This window comes from Choristoneura fumiferana, chromosome 7, assembly GCF_025370935.1.
Source record: "Choristoneura fumiferana chromosome 7, NRCan_CFum_1, whole genome shotgun sequence".
NCBI classification, from domain to species: Eukaryota; Metazoa; Arthropoda; class Insecta; order Lepidoptera; family Tortricidae; genus Choristoneura; species Choristoneura fumiferana.
In genome coordinates, this window is record NC_133478.1 from 17,588,755 (window position 1) to 17,608,721 (window position 19,967).

The 19,967-nt window shown below is 38.8% G+C and overlaps 2 protein-coding genes across 2 annotated transcripts in view; one reads left to right on the top strand and one right to left on the bottom strand.

Moving 5' to 3' along the window:
• The window catches only part of LOC141429795 (fumarate hydratase, mitochondrial-like), a 22,924-nt gene extending 13,916 nt beyond the window's left edge, over nt 1-9,008 (top strand). Inside the window, exons 3-10 of the mRNA XM_074090337.1 lie at nt 2,417-2,498; nt 3,399-3,520; nt 3,887-4,119; nt 4,869-5,074; nt 5,650-5,853; nt 6,284-6,445; nt 7,698-7,828; nt 8,433-9,008. Of these exons, the coding sequence (XP_073946438.1) occupies nt 2,417-2,498; nt 3,399-3,520; nt 3,887-4,119; nt 4,869-5,074; nt 5,650-5,853; nt 6,284-6,445; nt 7,698-7,828; nt 8,433-8,564 (1,272 nt within the window). The 3' untranslated portion in view covers nt 8,565-9,008. The remainder of the gene's footprint in view (nt 1-2,416; nt 2,499-3,398; nt 3,521-3,886; nt 4,120-4,868; nt 5,075-5,649; nt 5,854-6,283; nt 6,446-7,697; nt 7,829-8,432) is intronic.
• Nucleotides 9,009-11,587: 2,579 nt separating this feature from the next.
• Nucleotides 11,588-14,400, bottom strand: LOC141429452 (RUN domain-containing protein 1). The gene is made up of 2 exons (XM_074089760.1): nt 13,759-14,400; nt 11,588-13,240 (listed from the first exon to the last, which is right to left on the bottom strand). The coding sequence occupies exons 1-2, from the start codon at nt 14,205-14,207 to the stop codon at nt 12,046-12,048; spliced, it is 1,644 nt and encodes a 547-aa protein (XP_073945861.1). The 5' UTR covers nt 14,208-14,400; the 3' UTR covers nt 11,588-12,045.
• Nucleotides 14,401-19,967: the final 5,567 nt, after the last annotated feature.

A 19,967-nucleotide genomic window follows, 5' to 3' on the forward strand; every position in this document is an offset into this window, starting at 1 on the left:
GATCTAGACTCAGTTTCAGTATTAGTTTGAACCTTCGAGTAGTTATTGGTAATTAAATATGTATGCAAGTTTACAGACCGTCACCATTCTCACTGTAAAACAATGTCTCATCGTTTTTAACTGAATTATTACCGACATCAACCTAGCTTTTACTGAATGTTCGTTAATTTTACTTCAAACAAGCATAAATATTGACTCAATATCACCCCGGAAATTTTACTAATCAATCATGGCTGTGAAAATTTCACAAACACATTCATTCCCAAACATAAATAACTATAGCAATAGCAATTAAGTATATCACTGTACTTGCGTCTAGCCATAGACCATGCCCCACTTTCTACCTGCTTTATAATCGATTTTACTATTCAGTACAACATGACAATACATTGCAACATGTTCATTGGGCTTTACTATCCATCATGTCATGTGATATCGTTTTCCTATTTATTGTAATCCAAGTAATTTATTTATGGGTTTATCTGGCGAATATTGTCGGACAGTAAAGTTCAGAGCATTAATTTGTCTTAGTACATCTAGTAATTAATTTTAACACCCCCACGCAAAACGACGAGCATTATAAGTGTCTGTCTGTGGCTGTTAGGGCTTTCCATCCATCCGGGAATGCGAGACTCTCGTTTTACGAGAGTCTCGAACCATTTTCGGTCCCGAGACTGTGTTCAGTCTCGGTGATTTTCGAGACTTCGAGACTTATTTTATTCAGTCCAGCAAGACCGGACTTGTGATTTGTTTACAGTCAATTATAATGCCTATACGTAAGTAAAATAATAAACCAAACTTTCAAAGTACTCAAAAATCCACTATACGTTAAATACTTTAATTAGCTAGGTAAACTGTGGTTTATACTGTGATGATTATATTGTTTCACTACAATGATAGTATTTATAACGACGATTCATTGGAAGAAATTGTATTTCGTCATCTACATATTTTATGTACCTAACCCAACAGCGGATTCATTGGCATTGCAAGTCACTAACTAAGCATTAAAAAACAGATAGAAGAACAGATTATGCGTTCTTATCTTAGTAAAAGGGATAAGAACAATTGTTTGACACTCATAAGCCCATACTGTTTCGGAAATATCATGGTTGGACATTGCAATTTTCTTAGTAAGTTTTTTGAATATTTTTCTAAAGTTTTTCAGAAACCATGTTCATATGATAGATTGATTTTATGTAATCGAAAGTGTTAATTAACGAAATTTGATTTTTTGGACATGCATCCTTTTAATAGGAATAGTGTTCTGATAATTTTCATAACAATTCCATAAACTTATTAAAAAAAATTTTTTATTCGTAATTGCGAAGCCATAGCCCGCCCCACTTCACTGCTTTACTTCTTTATTCTGCAACTACGACGACTATGACTTCAGATTCGGACACCTAAAAGCATTGTCGTTTTTCTCGAAATTTTGAGACTCGGGACTGAAGATCAAGTCTTGTCTCAGTCCCGAGAACAAAATATTTCCGAGACTGGACGCCCTAGTGGCTGTATAGCTCCGAAACGTTCGGTTTATTGTTGGCTCGATACAAATTCATCACAAGACCATAATCAAAATAAAATTCACCTTGCCTTATTTGGCCACCTTAATTGTCAATTTTAAATAACATAATATTATGCATATGACTAAGTCTTAATGACTAACATCAGGGTTTAAATTATGAATCCTTTTCCAAAACTGTTGAAATCAACCTTTTCTTAGTCATGGATCGCTTAAAAAAGGATTCAAACATTATCATATCGCCAAATATGTGTTGGTGATGCAAAAAATACAGACTTTGTTTGTGACAATTCTAAGGTCAGTGGTAGGTCAGTTATATTCCCACATTAAATGTAAACAAATAACAAAACAATTTGCAATCGACCATAGCAACCACAGACACGCGATATTGTATCAGAATATAAAACCACATTTAGATATGTCGCGGTGTGATCTGATCGGAAATAGAATTAGTTTAGTTCGTTTTGATTGTTTGTGGTTTTAGTTACAATAGTTGTTACCAAAAAACAAATATCATTAAAGTCCAATCTTGTTTTCGTGAAACAATACAAATACCAAAGAGTATGTTAGCGTCGTTTTTACCTCAAAAACCCAATAAATATTACTGGTCATACAATAGAAAAGAATATTTAGGCCGGCCGGTCTAAGTCCAAGGGTAGTCTTCGATTCGTCAGTGAAAGAAAGAAATAAATAAAGAGAGAAAGAAAGAAAAAACATTTATTCGAGGCAGTGACTCACAGACAATTACAGAAACGACAGACAGACGAGGCAAACAGTGTAAGTAAGTACCTAACACGAAATGCTAGCTAGGCTAAGAGAGCCAGCGCTGGTCTTCGGGTACGACAAGTGAACTATTCTTTTTGTATTTTAAGATTTCGTTTTTGTTTCCAGTATCCCGTGATTGTGGCCTTCGGTATTCTGAAGAAGGCTGCGGCTAAGGTGAACGTCGAGTTTGGACTCGAGAAAAAACTTGGTAAGAACTTTCTTTACACTAATCTTGTGTATGAACAGGGCTAACTTTACTACAATAGGTAGTTTAGATTAAATATCATTGGCTCATGACCCATTAATCTTATCTTGATGTAATATGATGTGGATGACGAAGGTCGCCCAATGTCATCGACACTAGTACAGATCTGTTCACTCACGAAAGCGCGCCCCTCCACATTTTATAATTTCTTTAAACGTATCCGTATCCGTACGACAAGTCTATGAGTGCGTAGCTCGAACGCGTCCTCAGTCGCAAGCGTACCGTCAGTCACGCACACTAAGACAACGTGAAAGTACGAGGTTTACTCGTGCACATTGATAATTAGTTGTGGGTGGGCGCGCCTTCGTGAGTGAACAGATCTGCATTTTCAACATAGTGACGAGTATCGGTGACAAGCCTGTTCTCATCACTAATATTATAAATGCGAAAGTAAATGTTTGTCGGTTACCTACTTCTTCAACGTTTAACCGAGAGACCCTTAGAATAGTCTTTACCGCCTTTGACGCGATAGATAAACACCCCTGTATATATATTTTTTTATTCGACTGGATGGCAAACGAGCAAGTGGGTCTCCTGATCGTAAGAGATCACCACCGCCAATAAACAACTGCAACACCAGGGGTATTGCAGACGCGTTGCCAACCTAGAGGCCTAAGATGGGATACCTCACGTGCCAGTAATTTCACCGGCTGTCTTACTCTCCACGCCGAAACACAACAGTCCAAGCACTGCTGCTTCACGGCAGGATTAGCGAGCAAGATGGTGGTAGCAATCCGGGCGGACCTTGCACAAGATCCTACCACCTGCCTGCCGCTACAGAACTAATTCGTGTAACTTTCTATGATTCTCCAAGCAGTTAAACATTTCCTCTCTTTTTTTCAGCGGACGCCATTTGCCAGGCGTGCGATGACGTTATTTCAGGCAAGCTCTACCGCGAGGGACACTTCCCGCTGGTCATTTGGCAGACTGGATCCGGAACTCAGTCCAACATGAACACTAACGAGGTAACGTCAGTTCATCTCTGCTTATATACTTCCCATTTTTCATATTGAAAGGGTTTGGAATGCAGTTCTCATGCGGGCCCCAGTGCTGTTTGGGAACTTCACCATTCAATTTCTTCAATTGGTGGGTGCAGGTTTCCTCGTGTAAAGCTCATGGTGTATTTCAAGTGTAATATCGCTTATGTGAACCAATTTAAGAACCGGCTAGACCAACACATTAACAATACAAAGAATAGCCATGGAACAGCTAGATACATACATCTATCAGTTGCTTGCAACTGCCTGCCTGATAATTGTATAATAATAAATACCTAATATGGCCTACTAATTAATATGGTTCCTGACTGACGATAAAACAAACCCTTCCAGGTAATCGCCAACCGCGCCATCCAGATCCTGGGAGGCAAGCTCGGATCCAAGGAACCCGTCCACCCAAACGACCACGTCAATAAATCCCAGAGCTCCAACGACACTTACCCGACGGCGATGCACATCGCCGTGGCCATGGAACTAAGGGATCGACTCATGCCCGGTCTGGTGACCTTGAGGGATACCCTCGCTGCTAAGTCTAAAGAGTTTGACAAGATTATCAAGATTGGCAGGTGAGTGTTTGAAAGGCAGGACTCTAGTTATTTCGATTTTTGATCGTATCAAACCTACAATAGTGACCCTGAGGGACACCCTCGCTGTGCTTTGACTTTGACACTCGACCGTGATGTACATTTCAGTACAACTTGGTGGTGGTGGTATGGAGTGGCCAACCAGTTAATGTCTATTGGTCTATATATTGGTGGCAAGGTTGAAAAGAATGCATGCCAAGATTAAAATGCTAATTATAGGGTGGTCATGGATGGATTAACACTGGATCTTGGGTGGGTCTAATGAAGTTGGCCATTCTAGTAGAAAATATTATACTGCCCATCCGGGACTAGCGCCACAGAATGATGAAGAACTGGTTGGGTTTGATTCCTAGCCCCAGCTTAACACATTCACTGTCCCTGTGCAAAATGATTTAACATAGTCACACTTCCAAGTGTGCATGTTCTTTAGGGTCAGTGAAAGCACGGACTCTTGAATAAAAGCTTCATGACCCCACATTGGGGGCAAATGAACCGAGAAGGTGTTAACTTCCAGCGGAATACCATCAAAGTATCATCATCATCAGCCGGGAGAGGTCCACTGCTGAAGAAAGGCCTCCCCCTTAGAACTCGCCACTTGCATCCACCGGTAGCCCGCAACTCTCAGGATGTCGTCCCTCGTCAGTCCACCTAGTGAGAGGCCTGCCAAAGCTGCCAACGCATAACAGCATCAAAAACATTTTTCCTTTGCTAACATGGTAAATGACTCTCAGGACCCATCTGATGGACGCCGTGCCGCTGACCCTCGGGCAGGAGTTCAGCGCGTACGCGCAGCAACTCACGTACGGAGTGGACCGCGTCTGCGCGACGCTCCCGCGGCTGCATCTGCTCGCGCTCGGCGGCACCGCCGTCGGCACCGGCCTCAACACCAGGATCGGCTTCGCGGAGAAGTGCGCCGCTGAGATCGCGCAGCTTACTGGTGAGACAGACTAACAAAGTAATCACGGCCCACGATCGCTAATAAATCAAGCTAGCCATGCATGAATTGAAACACGATTTTTTCTCTTAAATAATACTCAAGGCTTACTGAAAAATAAAACAAATGTCGTCCTTTCCTTACCTAACCAACATAAAAAGTTGGAAAATTCCCGACTGTGTAATTTCAAATTCTATTATTTCAAATAAGGAGGATTTTTAAGGTACGCGGAACAAAACCCGAATTTGAATCATAAAATTAGTAATGACCGCGATAGTCTAAAACGTTGTAATTTCAAAGTTCGATATCTCAAAAACGGCTGGAGCAATTTTTATGAAACGTACCTAAAAGCCACCGCAAGGACTACAAAAACTGAATCGAAATCAGTGCATTCGTTAGGGAGCTAAGATGTCTCAGAGAACAAACATAAGCGTCAAAGTTGTAACACCCTTCTTTTGGCGCCTAGGGTTAAAAATGGCTCGCGACTGAACAGAGCTGCCTAAAGTATAAGCCTGGTATTCTTTTTTTCTACGCCTCCAAAGAAACTCAATAGTGTGCTGACAAAACTATCGTTCCAGGTATCCCCTTCGAGACCGCCCCCAACAAGTTCGAAGCCCTGGCCTGCCACGATGCGATGGTGGAAGTCTCCGGGGCCCTGAACGTGATCGCGTGCTCCCTGATGAAGATCGCCAACGACATCCGCTTCCTGGCTTCGGGCCCTCGCTGCGGGCTCGGGGAGCTTATGCTGCCTGAGAACGAGCCCGGATCGTCTATCATGCCTGGTGAGAAAAACTACCAATATTCTGTTGTGATAAGCGGCATCTAAAGCTGCGCGTCCACTGCATCGGAATGAGGGCTATCGTTTTTTGTCTCACTAGATGGCGCACTGTTTCCGTAATAGACAAAGCTGTCTCAAAACACAGACATTCATTGCCCCGGAACGCATATTTGCCATAATTAATTTCAGATATTGCAAAATATTCACAAAATTGTTCTAATTATAAAAAAACCCGCGTAGCTCACCCAAAAACTATGAGATTTGATATTTCGGAGACCTCACGCTACACTAGCGCCTCTAGCGGCGAATTCATACGCGACAGCCCTCATTCTTGTGACTTGTCTTTCCGTTGTAAGTAAACGTGGGACGCCAATGAGGTTTGAGTGCGCGGTCAAAGCTCGTCTAATGTTTGCCCAATACCACACTGTTTGTAGGCAAGGTGAACCCGACGCAGTGCGAAGCGCTGACGATGGTGGCGGCGCAAGTGATGGGCAACCACGTGGCGTGCACGATGGGCGGCGCCACCGGACACTTCGAGCTCAACGTCTTCAAGCCCATGATGGTTTCCAACGTGCTGCGCTCCATCAGGCTCCTAGGTACGCAACATTAATGACTTTTTGTTTAAAAAAAAATAGCAAGTTTTTGCTAAACGTAAATATATTTTTTTTTTCAAAAAGGCCGTAAAAGTTGACATTATTCTTTACATATCAGAAGGTGAAGTGCATAGTTTATGCTCAGCGAAAAATTAAAAAGTTAAACAGATTGCAGGCGCGCTAGCTTGCTCGACAATAATGAATTAGCGCGCCTGCAATCAGTCGCATTTTTTTTTAAGTTAAAAGGCCATGCACAAGTCGTATACAGCCAAGTCTAATGGCCGGTATCAGATATTTTGTTGGAACTCCGGACTTTTTCTATTGGGTCTCAAATAGCTGTTGTGTTTTCGGTGGAAAAATACACCTGCAGTTTATTTTTAATGAAAAAAGGCGGGAAAGCATAAGAAAAATATTGGAATAAAATTAAATTTTATAATATATTTTGAGAAAAAGTTTATTCTATTTCAGAATTATTCATCATTTTTGAGAAAAGCTTTATATTAGTCTCGGCTGGAATAGCAATTGCTGGCTTCGTATTAGTTAAACGGACTCGCAAGCTCGTCCGTTTAATACTCATACTCAGCCAGCAATTGCCTACTTCCAGGCCACGACAATAATCTACTAAAATATCATTTGACAATTTAGTCAAATTGGCCTTCAAATAAAGCAGAGCTTGTACAATGCGGCAACTACTACTCAATGCTACTACCGCTTATACTTGACAAAGGATGAACATACTATAGATAAATACACATTAAACATCCAAGACTCGAGAACAGACATTCGTATACATACAAATGTCTGCCCCGAACGGTGATCGAACCCGGGACCTAATGCTTCATAAGTAATCAGGGTCTCTAGCCACTTGGCTATCCGGTCATCGAAACCCTTCCGCCCTCAGCCTTTGTACAGTCGAGTTCATAAACCTGTGAGCAAAAATTTGATCAAAAATATCTGAACACGCTTCTACGCCGTTAATAATAGAATCGTGTTCAGATATTTTTGATCAAACTTTTGCTCACAAGTTTATGAACTCGACTGTACATGTATCTCAAAGTTTGTCAATTGTATTTTGTTTGCAAAAAAGAGCTTACTTAAAAGGCCGGCAACGGACCAATGACTCTCCGTGAGTAGTTGGAACTCATAGGCGGTGGTGATAATTTTCCATCAGATGGCCTGCTTGCTCGTTTTCCTCCCTTTTATAATAAAAAAAACTCTAAAGTTACCAGCTCTGATTTGTATTCGTCTATTCCAGGCGACGGCTGCCAGGCGTTCAACAAGAACTGCGCCGTGGGCATCGAGGCTAACAAGGAGAAGATCGACAAGATAATGCACGAATCCCTTATGCTGGTCACCGCTCTCAACCCCCATATTGGATACGATAAGGTACTGTCTTTATTTCAGACCGGGGAGCAGTCCATAATTTGTAAATTAAGTAAAAAAAAAACTTTTAGCTATTAAGATTACTTTTTGGAGTCTTTTTGTATTTTTTAAGAAAAAGCAAGTTGAAATGTTGGAGCATAGGAAAAATTCGTGTCTAGTCTCCTGTCCAGTGGTGGTGTAGGGGAATAACAAGCAGCACGGATTGCCGAGGACCTGGGTTCGATTCCCAGCGCTGGTCTATTTTTCTGGTTTTTCAGTGCATCCATGTTTCAGCATGTGTTTTCGTGTGAAATATACTTTTAGCTATGTTACGGATGGATCACACAAACAACGTCGTGGTTTACTTAGCCCTATAGCTACATCGACCCAGTATGTGTGTTTGTTAACACTTTCTTGTACATAAAACACGAAAATAATAGCGGACAACCCTATTCTAGAGCCGTTAGGACGTGTCAGATATTTTGGCGCGCTCTGCTGTGGCAGACATTAACGCAGGTTCCGCAAACTTGATTTTCAACCATATCTATATATTTGTAGCCACTTCGACCAATGTTTGGCTGCCGTAAAACTACGCATACAATGACTCACAACATTGTTTTATTTTCAGGCTGCACAAATTGCCAAGACCGCGCACAAAGAAGGTGGTACTCTGAAGGGTACGGCCGTCAAACTGGGCATCCTCACGGAACAGCAGTTCGACGAATGGGTCAGGCCAGAACAGATGCTGGGACCCAAGTAAACAGGCAGTCAACACATGACCATTAATGGGATAATGTAAGAGAATCGATCGACAAGTTGAAAAAAAACTCTATGCAGTGTGATTTTGACCATTTGTTATTATATTATTTTTGAGTCAAAAATAAAATTTATGTCACTGGCGTAATGCAACAACTTAAAGATAAGTAACGAAACTATTGTAATCTTATTTTAGATACCACTAGAATGACTCAGTATTGTTTACAAAAGAAAATGAATGTTTTTTTTTGCATTTAAGTAACCCCTTAACTTGAGATACATTTGTTATAAATATTTTTACTGTATTAATGCATGTCGTGCAAATGAAATTTTTATGATGTTCTGTTTTAACGTCTCCACTTTTAATTGCCAGTTTTGTAAGATGTTTATTTTATGTGGAGTGTTCTGTTAATATTATTTAAAATAATTATATTTACAACGGAAGTTACGTTGCGTTTTATTTCAACTCAAGTTTCTAATTTATATGTTAGCTTGGAGAATGAAAGAGTAGCAACTAGCGATTGACAGTATCTTCGTATACTTAAGAGTTATTTCTGGCTGGCTATATCGCAGGAATTTCACCTTTTCTATGATCAAACCTGGCCTCCTCCATCCACAATTTTCAAACTATCTCGCCAAACTTCGTGAAGATCTGATCAGCGTTCAGCGGATCTGTTGTGATAAAGCAGGGTTACTCAAAGTGGGGTACGGGAACCCTAGGGGTTCGCTATTCGACGGTAGGGGGTTCGCGACAAGGTTTACGTGACTCCAAAAACCACCAGGCTGCAAGACTAGCAAGATGATTAAGATTGGTTTTTGGAGTCTTTGTATTTTTATTTTTAGTTTCTCCATCAGTCAATTTTATTAATTTCTTTGGGGGGGCGGGGGTAGGGGTTCGCTATCGTCTAGAAACTTTAACAGGGGTACGTGGAGCCATAAGTTTGAGAAATCCTGTGATAAAGTAAAACGCTTATACACTTACTACTTCAGTCCCTGTTTGGCACTTAGACAGTTACAATATTTTTATAGTTGACTGTACAGCGTCAGCGAACTAACGCAACTTGACAATGCATGTCATGTCTATGCAACAAAATTAAATGTGTGTTTATGCAGCTCCCCCACCGTAAGAACACACAAACCTAACTATAATCACCACCACACTACTGACGCGTTTCGAAATCAACCAGAGTTCATCCCAAACAGAAGAGCTTAAATCATATGACGTAATATTTTTTTTTTTCAATTAAGCCAAGTCGGACTTGCAAGATGTTCCTAACAAACATTTAGTAAACTGAGAAATAAGAGCTAGTAAATTATAAGGCAAAACGCAGCGTAGGACATTTACCAAGGAGATGGATAACCTGGTTATAGCCGTAGGGTTACGGTGCCGATCGAAGCGACTGGAGGTTTATGTGGGAGGCCTATGTCCAGCAGAGGACGACCTACGGCCGATATTATGATAAAATTATAAGGTTTCCGTCATTCTCCTTGGACCAGCCTCCCTGCTGTGGAATAGGTAGACAGTGATAAATAACCTTTTCTCAAAAATGACCGTAAAAGTTGACATTATTGTTTACATATCAGAAGGTGAAGTGCATAGTTTATGGTCAGCGAAAAATTAAAAAGTTAAAACGATTGCAGGCGCGCTAGCTCGACAATAATGAATTAGCGCGCCTGCAATCAGTCACATTTTTTTTTTAAGTTAAAAAGGCCATGCAATATTGGCACAAGTCGTATACATACAGCCAAGTCTAATGGCCGGTATCAGATATTTTGTTGGAACTCCGGACTTTTTCTATTGGGTCTGAAATAGCTTGTGGTGTTTTCGGTGGAAAAATACACCTGCAGTTTATTTTTAATGAAAAAAGACGGGAAAGCATAAGAAAAATATTGGAATAAAATTAAATTTTACAATATATTTTGAGAAAAAGTTTATTCTATTTCAAAATTATTCACCATTTTGAGAAAAGCTTTATATTAGGCTCGGCTGGAATAGCAATTGCTGGCTTCGTATTAGTTAAACGGACTCGCAAGCTCGTCCGTTTAATACTCATACTCAGCCAGCATTGCCTACTTTCCAGGCCACGATAATCTACTATTGACATTCAACGCCCACGTATTATCAACATTACATCCGACGAGCTATTTCCCCTTCGTTTTTAATGATACTGTTTTGTGTATGTAGAGCCAAACATGTTACGTTGAAGTCACAGAATGTTAATAGGTACCTAAGTAAGTATTAGGTATATTTATTTGATGTCATAGCTATTTATTAAAACTCAATGTTGCAGAGCGGGTAAACTCTACGATATGTCCTCATAATGGTATAGTTACAGTAGTATTAGTATTAATTGGTAGTTATTTCAAACGAATTCTTACCATTTGGGAATACTAGAAGGAATAAGTACACCAATGAATCATAAATTGAGTACCTAACTATAATCACAAGAAAAACCTAGTATGTAGTCGAGTAAACTAAATCAGGTACAGTCGAGTTCAGAAACTTGTGAGCAAAAATGTCTATCACGCTTCTACGCCGTTAACTATAGTCGTGTTCAGATACTTATGATCAAAATTTTGCTCACAAGTTTATTAACTCGGACTGTACCAGGACAATAATGCGTAATTTAATTGATGATGGAAGAAATTATCGTTTTTTTTCCTGTTTTTGTTTAGGCTTTGAACACTCCAGGTGATCATGTCAGCTTCATGGGTGCTTGCTTCTTTCCATACGCAAGGGACATTAAAAAAGTGGTATATGCAAAGTTAAAATTAATTAAATTATCGTAGAATTGATTTTGAGGAAGTATGCCACATATCGACATAATATGTACCTATAGACTGTATGTTTCTTCCAATAAACCTGCGATGGTGGCTCGGGACCACCAAAATTTTTCACTACCAGCCAGATTGTATTGACTAAGTTTTCGCGTAAATCTGATCACTGGAAACTCTAGGGCAAATTTGACTTCCAAGATGATGATTAGACAACGGGACAGGTCAAAGCTAGTGAATAAAATAAACAAATGATGCTTCAGCTACCTTTATATTTAGCTATATAAGTATTCAGTGTCATTTTCAAGTCACACAGTCATCCCGAACAATCATTTTGATAAATCTTTGGTACGGCTCTGCAATCTGCAGAGGAACAGTTTACATAAAATACCATTTTATATCACAATACTGGAATGTACTGATTTACTATAGACTAATATTATTTCATACTTAGATATTGGAATCAAGAATCTGTACCGTTTAATAATAGAGAGCACAAACAGATCAGTGTTTTCTAAGACTTACCACTAAAGAAATAATCATTTATTTGAAGAAACTATCAGTGGCAAACACCTCTAAATCTAATAAGAATTTGCTTGTACATTTTGTGACTAAAAGTGACTAGAAATAATTTTAAAATTAGGCTAAGTACACATTGCAAAGGCCTTACTGATTGATTATGTATAAAATTACTCTTAAACATAAATAATTTACATAAATACATCTTTGATATTTTGGAACTGCTTCACGGCAAGATCAACAGGCAAGTCGAAGTTATACGAGGTCAGGCGATCGAGGCTCTGCAGTGCATCTTGAAAACCAGTGTTCACAACATAACTAGTGGAAGAGTAGTAGGCATCAACCAACGATCTGCATTTAAGCATAATATTGAGCCATAGAACAAGCTTGTGGGAATTCAGTGCGGCGCAAACAAATGCTTTAAAATGTGCATCATAACTCCTTTTATAAGGTGTGTGGGAGGCAATAATACTGCCGATAGCGCTCAATAAACTCTGCTTGTTAGATATTGCATTGCCACCTACAATATCTAAGTTGAAACTCTGGCTCAGTTTTCGAGCAGGTGTTGAATTGAATCTGTCCCCTTCATTGATTTCATAGTATCGTAAAATTAACTCCCAGATATGTGTAGCATTTGAGGATGATCTCCGGACAGGAAAACATCCTATGATGGGAACAAGAGAATTAGATTCTGGTCCGATCAAACCATGCTGGAGAAGGTCACGGATGTTGACAGCCAAATGTCTCCTAACTGCAGTTGTCAACGGAATATCATTGATCACAACTCCACCTTCTTCTGATTCACTATCGTAAGTATCAATTATGGCATGGTTTGGTCTGTTCCGGGAAACAAGATGTAGTACAGCATCCACTGACATTTCTAACTTAGCTCTGAGATTGCCCCAATGTGTCACAATACTTGAAGATCGTTTCTCAGCCCGACGACTTGTGTTTGGTGAACAACCAAACTGTGATACAGTGAATATTTGTATTAAAGTACTTGCTTTTCTCATTAAATTAATGGTTTCGGTTCTTAAATCATCATTTGACTTGTTTTTACTGAAAGTTTTGTCAAAGGAGTTGGATGATTTTGTAGTTTTTGTGTCTGTCGTTTTAGATTTTGAGTTTTCTTTTAGATCTTCAGTTTTCATTAGTTTTATGAACTTCTGCATGTCTTCGATATGTGCTTGTAGTTTGGAGATGATCTCTTCTTTGGAGAGTTGTTTATCAGCATATTGCCTTACAGCGCAGTTGATTTGATGCCTCAGTTCATCGGCGCTGAGTGGTTGGTGACATCCCTCCTCCAGGCTGCGGTCAATCTCTAGTCTTAAATGGTCTATTAAAGTCCTGTGCTGCTTGTCACTGGCTTGAGGATCAGCAGCAAACCTGTAAAAAACATTATAAAGTTTACATACATCTGACAATGTAAACATAATATGTTTACATAGTTTACATAACAATTTAATAATATTGTTATTAGATTTAACAAAAAAAGTTATAGGTAAAATTAAAACTATGTCTAGTGATAATTTTTGTCTAACATTTTAAGGAGGCTTAAGTACACCAGCAGTTTTTGACAATTTGGGATCATATTGTGGCATGCACGCTTTGTTAAAAAAAAAAAAACAGCCTCATGGGTAGCCAAAGAAATCCACATTAAATGCGCTGCCCTGCCCAGAGACTGAGTCTCTGTGTATAAAACCATGTCTAATGAATTTATAATTATTAACCGCCTCATTTAAATTAATTTATTTAAAATACTGACCCCAGTCAGTAGATCAAAATGCAGCACAATAGGCTCACAAATGATGAACCTTTGTCTGTGCAATATTTTTTTCTCAAATGGGGATATACTTAATTATTCTCACTTCATTGAAAAAAGAGTTTAAATTCTATGTAAGTACCTTTCCAGTTCCTTGAGCTGTGTCTTCAACCTCTCAATGAAATGCGACTGTTTAGCTCTTTGTCGACGAATTTTACCCTCAAGCTCCCCGCACTCTGCACAGCTCGATTCACCAGCACTGCCTTGTGGTGACGCTCTGACATCAGGCACTCCTCTCGACGTAAACTCCTCCAGTTCCTTTAACATAGCATCCTTTTCTTCAGGCGCCGCTTTCAATATTTGTCGTAGGCGAAACTCCACTTGCGCGAGATGCGAAGTCAATGAAAATACAGATGACGACAGAATTTCCTGTTCCTCTTCCAAAGCATGCAATCGGTCCCCAGATATTTGCTCAGGCGTCTCATCGCAAAGAGTCTCCTTAGGAGCACCCAGGGGCTCCCGACGAGGCTCCTGCCAGATAGGAATATCGCCACCGTCATCATAATCACTTGGACTGTCGCTTATATCCATTGCTTACTGTTTTTCGCGGTTTTTTGTATGATCATAAAATTGTCGTCTTTAACTTAGTATACATTTTGTTTGAAGTAAATGGCTACATTAGCAGTCGAATAAATAAAGCTAAGCCAGATTTCACAGTGTTGGTGTTAAAACTGAAACTTGAAAGAAAATGCGATTTACGTCACTGAGAACTACGGACGTCACAGGGAAATTGAGTGAATGAATGAATATGAATGGAATGGAATGGAATTCTTTACTTTTTTTTACCAGGAATTGTTTTTTGTCTATGCCAAATTTTTTATTGATGCGTTCATTATATTTTTTGATGTTGCTACATCGCCTACATCAATGAAAAAAAAAACAGACGACGTAAAAAAACAGGTTAGACGAAAGAGGAACAATTAGTCGATTGTAAATGGAGTGCATAAAACGTGCCATTTTATCTGAACTGCTGGCCGAAGTTATACTTTTTTACTTTTCATTTCAACTGTGAGGTTGAACAGCAACAGTGCAAATTAATATTTTTTAGTACCTACCTTTTATTTCTTATGCACTGGCTGTGGCACTGGTTTATCTACAATCATCATCATCATCACCATGTCAGCCGAAAAACGTCCACTGCTGGACATAGGCCTTCCCCAAGACTCTCCACTCAGACCGGTCTTGTGCTTTTCGCATCCACCGCGATCCCGCGATCTTAACCAGGTCGTCGCTCCATCTTGTAGGTACCTACCTATATTCTAAAGCAATTCTTTATACTAAAATCTTTGTCCTTTTCTTTGGAGTGTTAAAAAACCAGATATCACAGGAAGTTTTTGAAGATAAGTCATCCTCTTAGATGAATGATTGGTCTCGCGCGCTCGCTCGACTAGATACCGCCCTAACTAAAAACAAAACGTTCGTGAATGCGGCAACTCAATATTGTAGTGTGCGTAAGAACGGTGTCAGACAATTTGCAAGGATGCTAGTGTGCGTGACGAATTGTGTTGCCAGCTGCTACACTGTTACCCGAATTATTGGGAAAATAAATTATTCTGTGGTCTATTAAGTTACTGGTTACAAAATGTATCTTGGGAAATACTTAAAATTAAGAAGTAATTAAGAGTGAATATATTAATATGTTTGTGTATAGGTTAGGCGTAGGTTTCTTTAAAAAAATGGTAGGTATGATGTAGGTATATCAATGATCAGGCCTCACTTTTAATTAAAATATATATATATTTAAGGACATTCAATATTTACAAATTATTACTGAAAATTCATGGACTGAGTCACCAACTAAGAAGTTTTGTATAGTTAAACCTAATAATAATGTACAGGTTAATTAAGACTAAAATAAAAATATTTTTTTACAAATATACACACATAGGTACATGCATACATACATACTTACATACATACGCTTGAAAAACATAACCCTCCTTCGGGCAGTCGGGTAAAAAGTTAACATTTCAGGAAAATGGGTAGAAATACGAAAAAACAATTTCTTCGTTTCCCGTAATACCTAAGTAAATCAGCTGATCGGGCTTTTGACTGGGAAGACGAAAAACATTTTTAATTTAATACACATTCACCCCTTAATTAAATAGTGTCGGGTAACAATTATACACCTTCAGTGTATAATATCACAAAGATAAACATTAAATAATATAGAACTAGGTTATGTATATATAATAATTACGTTAGATACTTAAATAAAATAAGTTATTAAAATTTATCATCATTTAATGATGATAACAATAACATTCAATTTATTAAAATCTCAACCACGGGGAATTTGATTCTTGTGTACGCGGCAACACAGAATGGCGTTTAGGGTTCATGTTATTTTATTTTGTAATTTCGAAATTATACGATATTTACTGATGGTATGTGATCCCAGTGTCCTTTTATTTCTTGTAGTATTATTATTAAACAGCTTCACTGCGAAAACTGGCATTTTACTTCGGTTTATGACCAAAATTTAACAAAAATTCGGGACATGCACATTACACACAGTTTGCAACGCGACTGACTCGCCTCGGGCTCAGGTACGCCGATTTCGGCGTACTATTTGTTGCCGCATTTGACAAGTACGCCGGCGGTATCTAGTCGAGCGCGCGCGCGAGACCAATCATTCATCTAAGGTCATCCTTTTTATTTTTGCGCCTTAAAGCAATATGAAAATAATTATTACTTAATTCAAAAAAATATTCTAACCTTGAAAGCATGACCGAAAGTACAAATCAAATCTTAACTTTTATTTAAGTATATGTATCTGTGGGTGTATTTATAGTCTATCTTTAGGGTACTTACAATAACTTGATAAACAGCACAAAACCTAGACAATTAAAAACTCGGGACAAGATACTTTACGTTAATTTTAAAATTGTGGCTATACCGCCTATACCCTACCAGGGTGCATAATATTGTAAGTGACTTTAGAATAGGGCCTTATGTATTATATGTTTGTACGAGCTAAGTTCCTGAAGGATAGGTACAGACGAGACGTTGTCTGCACAACAGCTAGTAGTGAGGATAAAAATCCTAAATAAATAAATATAAAAAAACCTACAGTCTTTAAACACCTTTAAAAACAGTGTTCTAATCTTACAGAGACATCTTACGGTCAAGTGGAAGACGACTTGCAACTTATAAACATTGTGTTGTGTCTGACGTAACCAGACGTAACTACCACTTAGTTATTGTAATTGCCAATAGATGTCGTTAACGCAACAATTGCACAATGAATAATAATGTAACGAGAAACTAAACAAGAGCGGAACAAGGTTTAATTTGGATAAAAGCCTGATTTAAAGCTTAAATTTGAATTAAAACCCTATTTATATCAATAAGTCGTGCTCTTATATATTTGAAATATTACATACTTATTATACTTTTGAAATATTACATTTACATATCTACTCAATGTCACTCGAACAGTTTTGAGGAATTTTGAATAATACTTCATAATGTTGAAAACCGTCCAGCCGTTTAGGCCACAGATTACTAATATGTAGCTGTTTAGGCTAAGAAATATGCATACATACTACGAAAAAATAGTACTTACTTAAGTCAGGAAGCGTAACTCAGAACAAAATCCACGTACAAAAAAACTGAAAAGCAAAAAATAATAAACCTTTTTCTCCTTCCTCTCCTATTAAGGTACTAGTTTGAAGTCGGTGCCTCAGCACTAGCCAGGAGGAGTGATAGAAGCCCATCAGGTAGACGAATATATAGGTCCACACCTGCTGGCTAGTGCTGATACCAACTTCAAACTGGTACCTAGATTAAGGTTAAATAGGAGAGAAAGGAGAAAAAGGTTTATTATTTTTTGCTTTTCAATTTTTTTTTGACGGTTTAATTTATGTTAAAAAGTTTTATTTTATACGTTTTTCCCACCCTTATTTATTTTTCCAAATTTATACAATAGGTACCAACATAAAGGTAAGTCCTATCCAACAAAAAAGAATTATCAAAATCAGACTACTCTGTAAAAAGTTATGCCCCGTTATATATTACAATCAGTGACTGAACAATAGGTTTTTTTTTCGAATTTATATGGGATTGGTTTGCACGTGTGATGCAATGTCGGATGGCGCGCAGACACGGTTTTTAAGCCCCGCCTACTAGGACACGCAAGGCCATTTTTCAAACGCAGTTACAAGTCCTGATTTATTATTTACTAGCTTTTGCCCACGGCTTCGCCAACGTGGAATTCGCGCGGTTATCGCGCGCTGTTCCCTCAGGAACTGTGCATTTTTCCGGGATGAAAAGTAGCCTATGTCACTCTCTGGCCTATAAACTACTTCAAATGTTTCAAACTTTCGTGATTTTCACCCATAGACACACCACACCCCACACTTCAGTCTACTCGTGACCACGGCCACTGTAATGTTGCCGAAACGTCGAGGTAAATATTACTCGTGTGTGTTAGCGTGATAAATCCTGTGCGTGGTATTTTGACTATAAACTACTTATCTCTATGCCAAAAATCACGTCGATCCGTTTCGACGTGAAAGACGGACAAACATACAAACACACACACTTTTGCATTTATAATATTTGCATGGATTCGTAGCATACACCTACATACCTAAATATGCACTACGCTCGAAAATCCTAATAAGTACTGTTCGAAGGCAGTCGAGTAAAATTTGGCAACCCTAACAACGTATCTTCCACAATAATTAGGACATACAAGTAATTTATGTACCCCGAATAAGTATAGGTAATGGCTAGATTCAATCCGCGCCTCTGTACCGATATTTATTACAAATGATGAACTGATTGGGTTCGAGATTTAGGGCGACTATTCTGGTAGCTGATCCTTCTTAATTATTTTAAGCTCAAAAGGGCCTACAGCACAGTGTAAAAAAGATCTTAGCAAACAACAACAACAGCAAACAAACAGGTAAAAAAATTAAGAAGGAAAATTATTGCTGGGCATGTCCGAGATGTAGAGGAATTAAGAACAAAACAGGGCCTGTGTTCAATAATTCAAGCTCGCATCATAAAACAAACATCTATTACTAAAATTAGGTAAGTAGTCTATACAAATTGCTTTGTTAATGACAGATTTATATGAGTTGACAGATGACAGAGCCTAGATTATTTCTTCTTTCGGCCACTATGAGCGCTGCGATAGATTTCATTACCCCTTACTTCGCACCCTCCCAATAGACCGGATAATAATATGATGATAAGATACAGTAGAGCTGTAATTCTCTTCTACTTAGTCATTAGTCTATAGCACAATTTTTGCTACCTACCTCGAGACATGAAATTTAAAAAAAATATATTTTTTGTAAAATAAAATCTACCTTATTTTATCGTCAATTGCCAGCATAGCCGCCGTTCTACCAAGCGTTCTGCTAATATCGTTCGAGAAAACCCCTGAAGGCAATTCTGGGGCTCTATTCGATACCGCCTAAATGATAATGGTAAATTTAAGAATAAACAAACCGAGGTTCGATTTTCTAAGTTAATTACACGAAAGTCGCCTCGAATGAGTTGTTTGTTGCCATCTTGGTGACTTACCCCCTTATTCATAAACGACAATCAAACCTATTTTAGTTAAAATGCCGCTAAAATTCGTTTGTCCTTATCTGTCACTTGTATTTGTTAGAAAGGGACAAAGCATTTGTTAGTTAACATAGGCTTGTTAAGTTTTATGAATAAGGGGGTAAATGACTAAATTTGACATTAAGGGCCTGTTTCACCACTTGTCGACTAACTTTAAGTGACGAATATGAGTGATGCCGTCTCTGTTTTTTTCCGAATAAACAAAGACGCCATTACTTTTAAAACAGGCCCTAAATCTAAACGTTTGACTGCTTTTGTTGACGTTTCAATACGTATCCGGCGTTTATGGGTCTTTAATAAGAACGAACGGGGTGTGATTAAATTACGATCGTTAATTATCCGCCCGGAAAATTGACGACCTAATAATTCAAACCCTCACTTAATAGCCATATGGATGTCAATTATCATCGTGCAATCAGTCTTGTCGTTCATTCCGTGTCGACAAACACGGGGTGGTAAGCAAAGATGTAGACTAAGGAAGCGGCCACACCGCTGCTTAAAAAACGCCGTTTTTATTGCATGCTCTCCATACCGCTGCTTAAAATACGTAAACGGTGCAGTGGTGCTGGCCATCTTAAAATCTAGGGTGAATGAGCATTAATTAGACAAGCGTGCTCCATCTTAAGTAGTGGCCACACCGCTGCTTAAACAACGGTGACGGTACGGAATCGCAGTGACGCATCTAACCGTTTTTATTGCATGCCCTCC

Coding starts and splice junctions, on each gene's coding strand:
- LOC141429452 (XM_074089760.1), bottom strand. CDS start 14,207: ATGGATATAAGCGACAGTCCAAGTGATTATGATGACGGTGGCGATATT. Junction 13,241..13,758: donor CAGCTCAAGGAACTGGAAAG/GTACTTACATAG, acceptor TGTTTTTTACAG/GTTTGCTGCTGATCCTCAAG.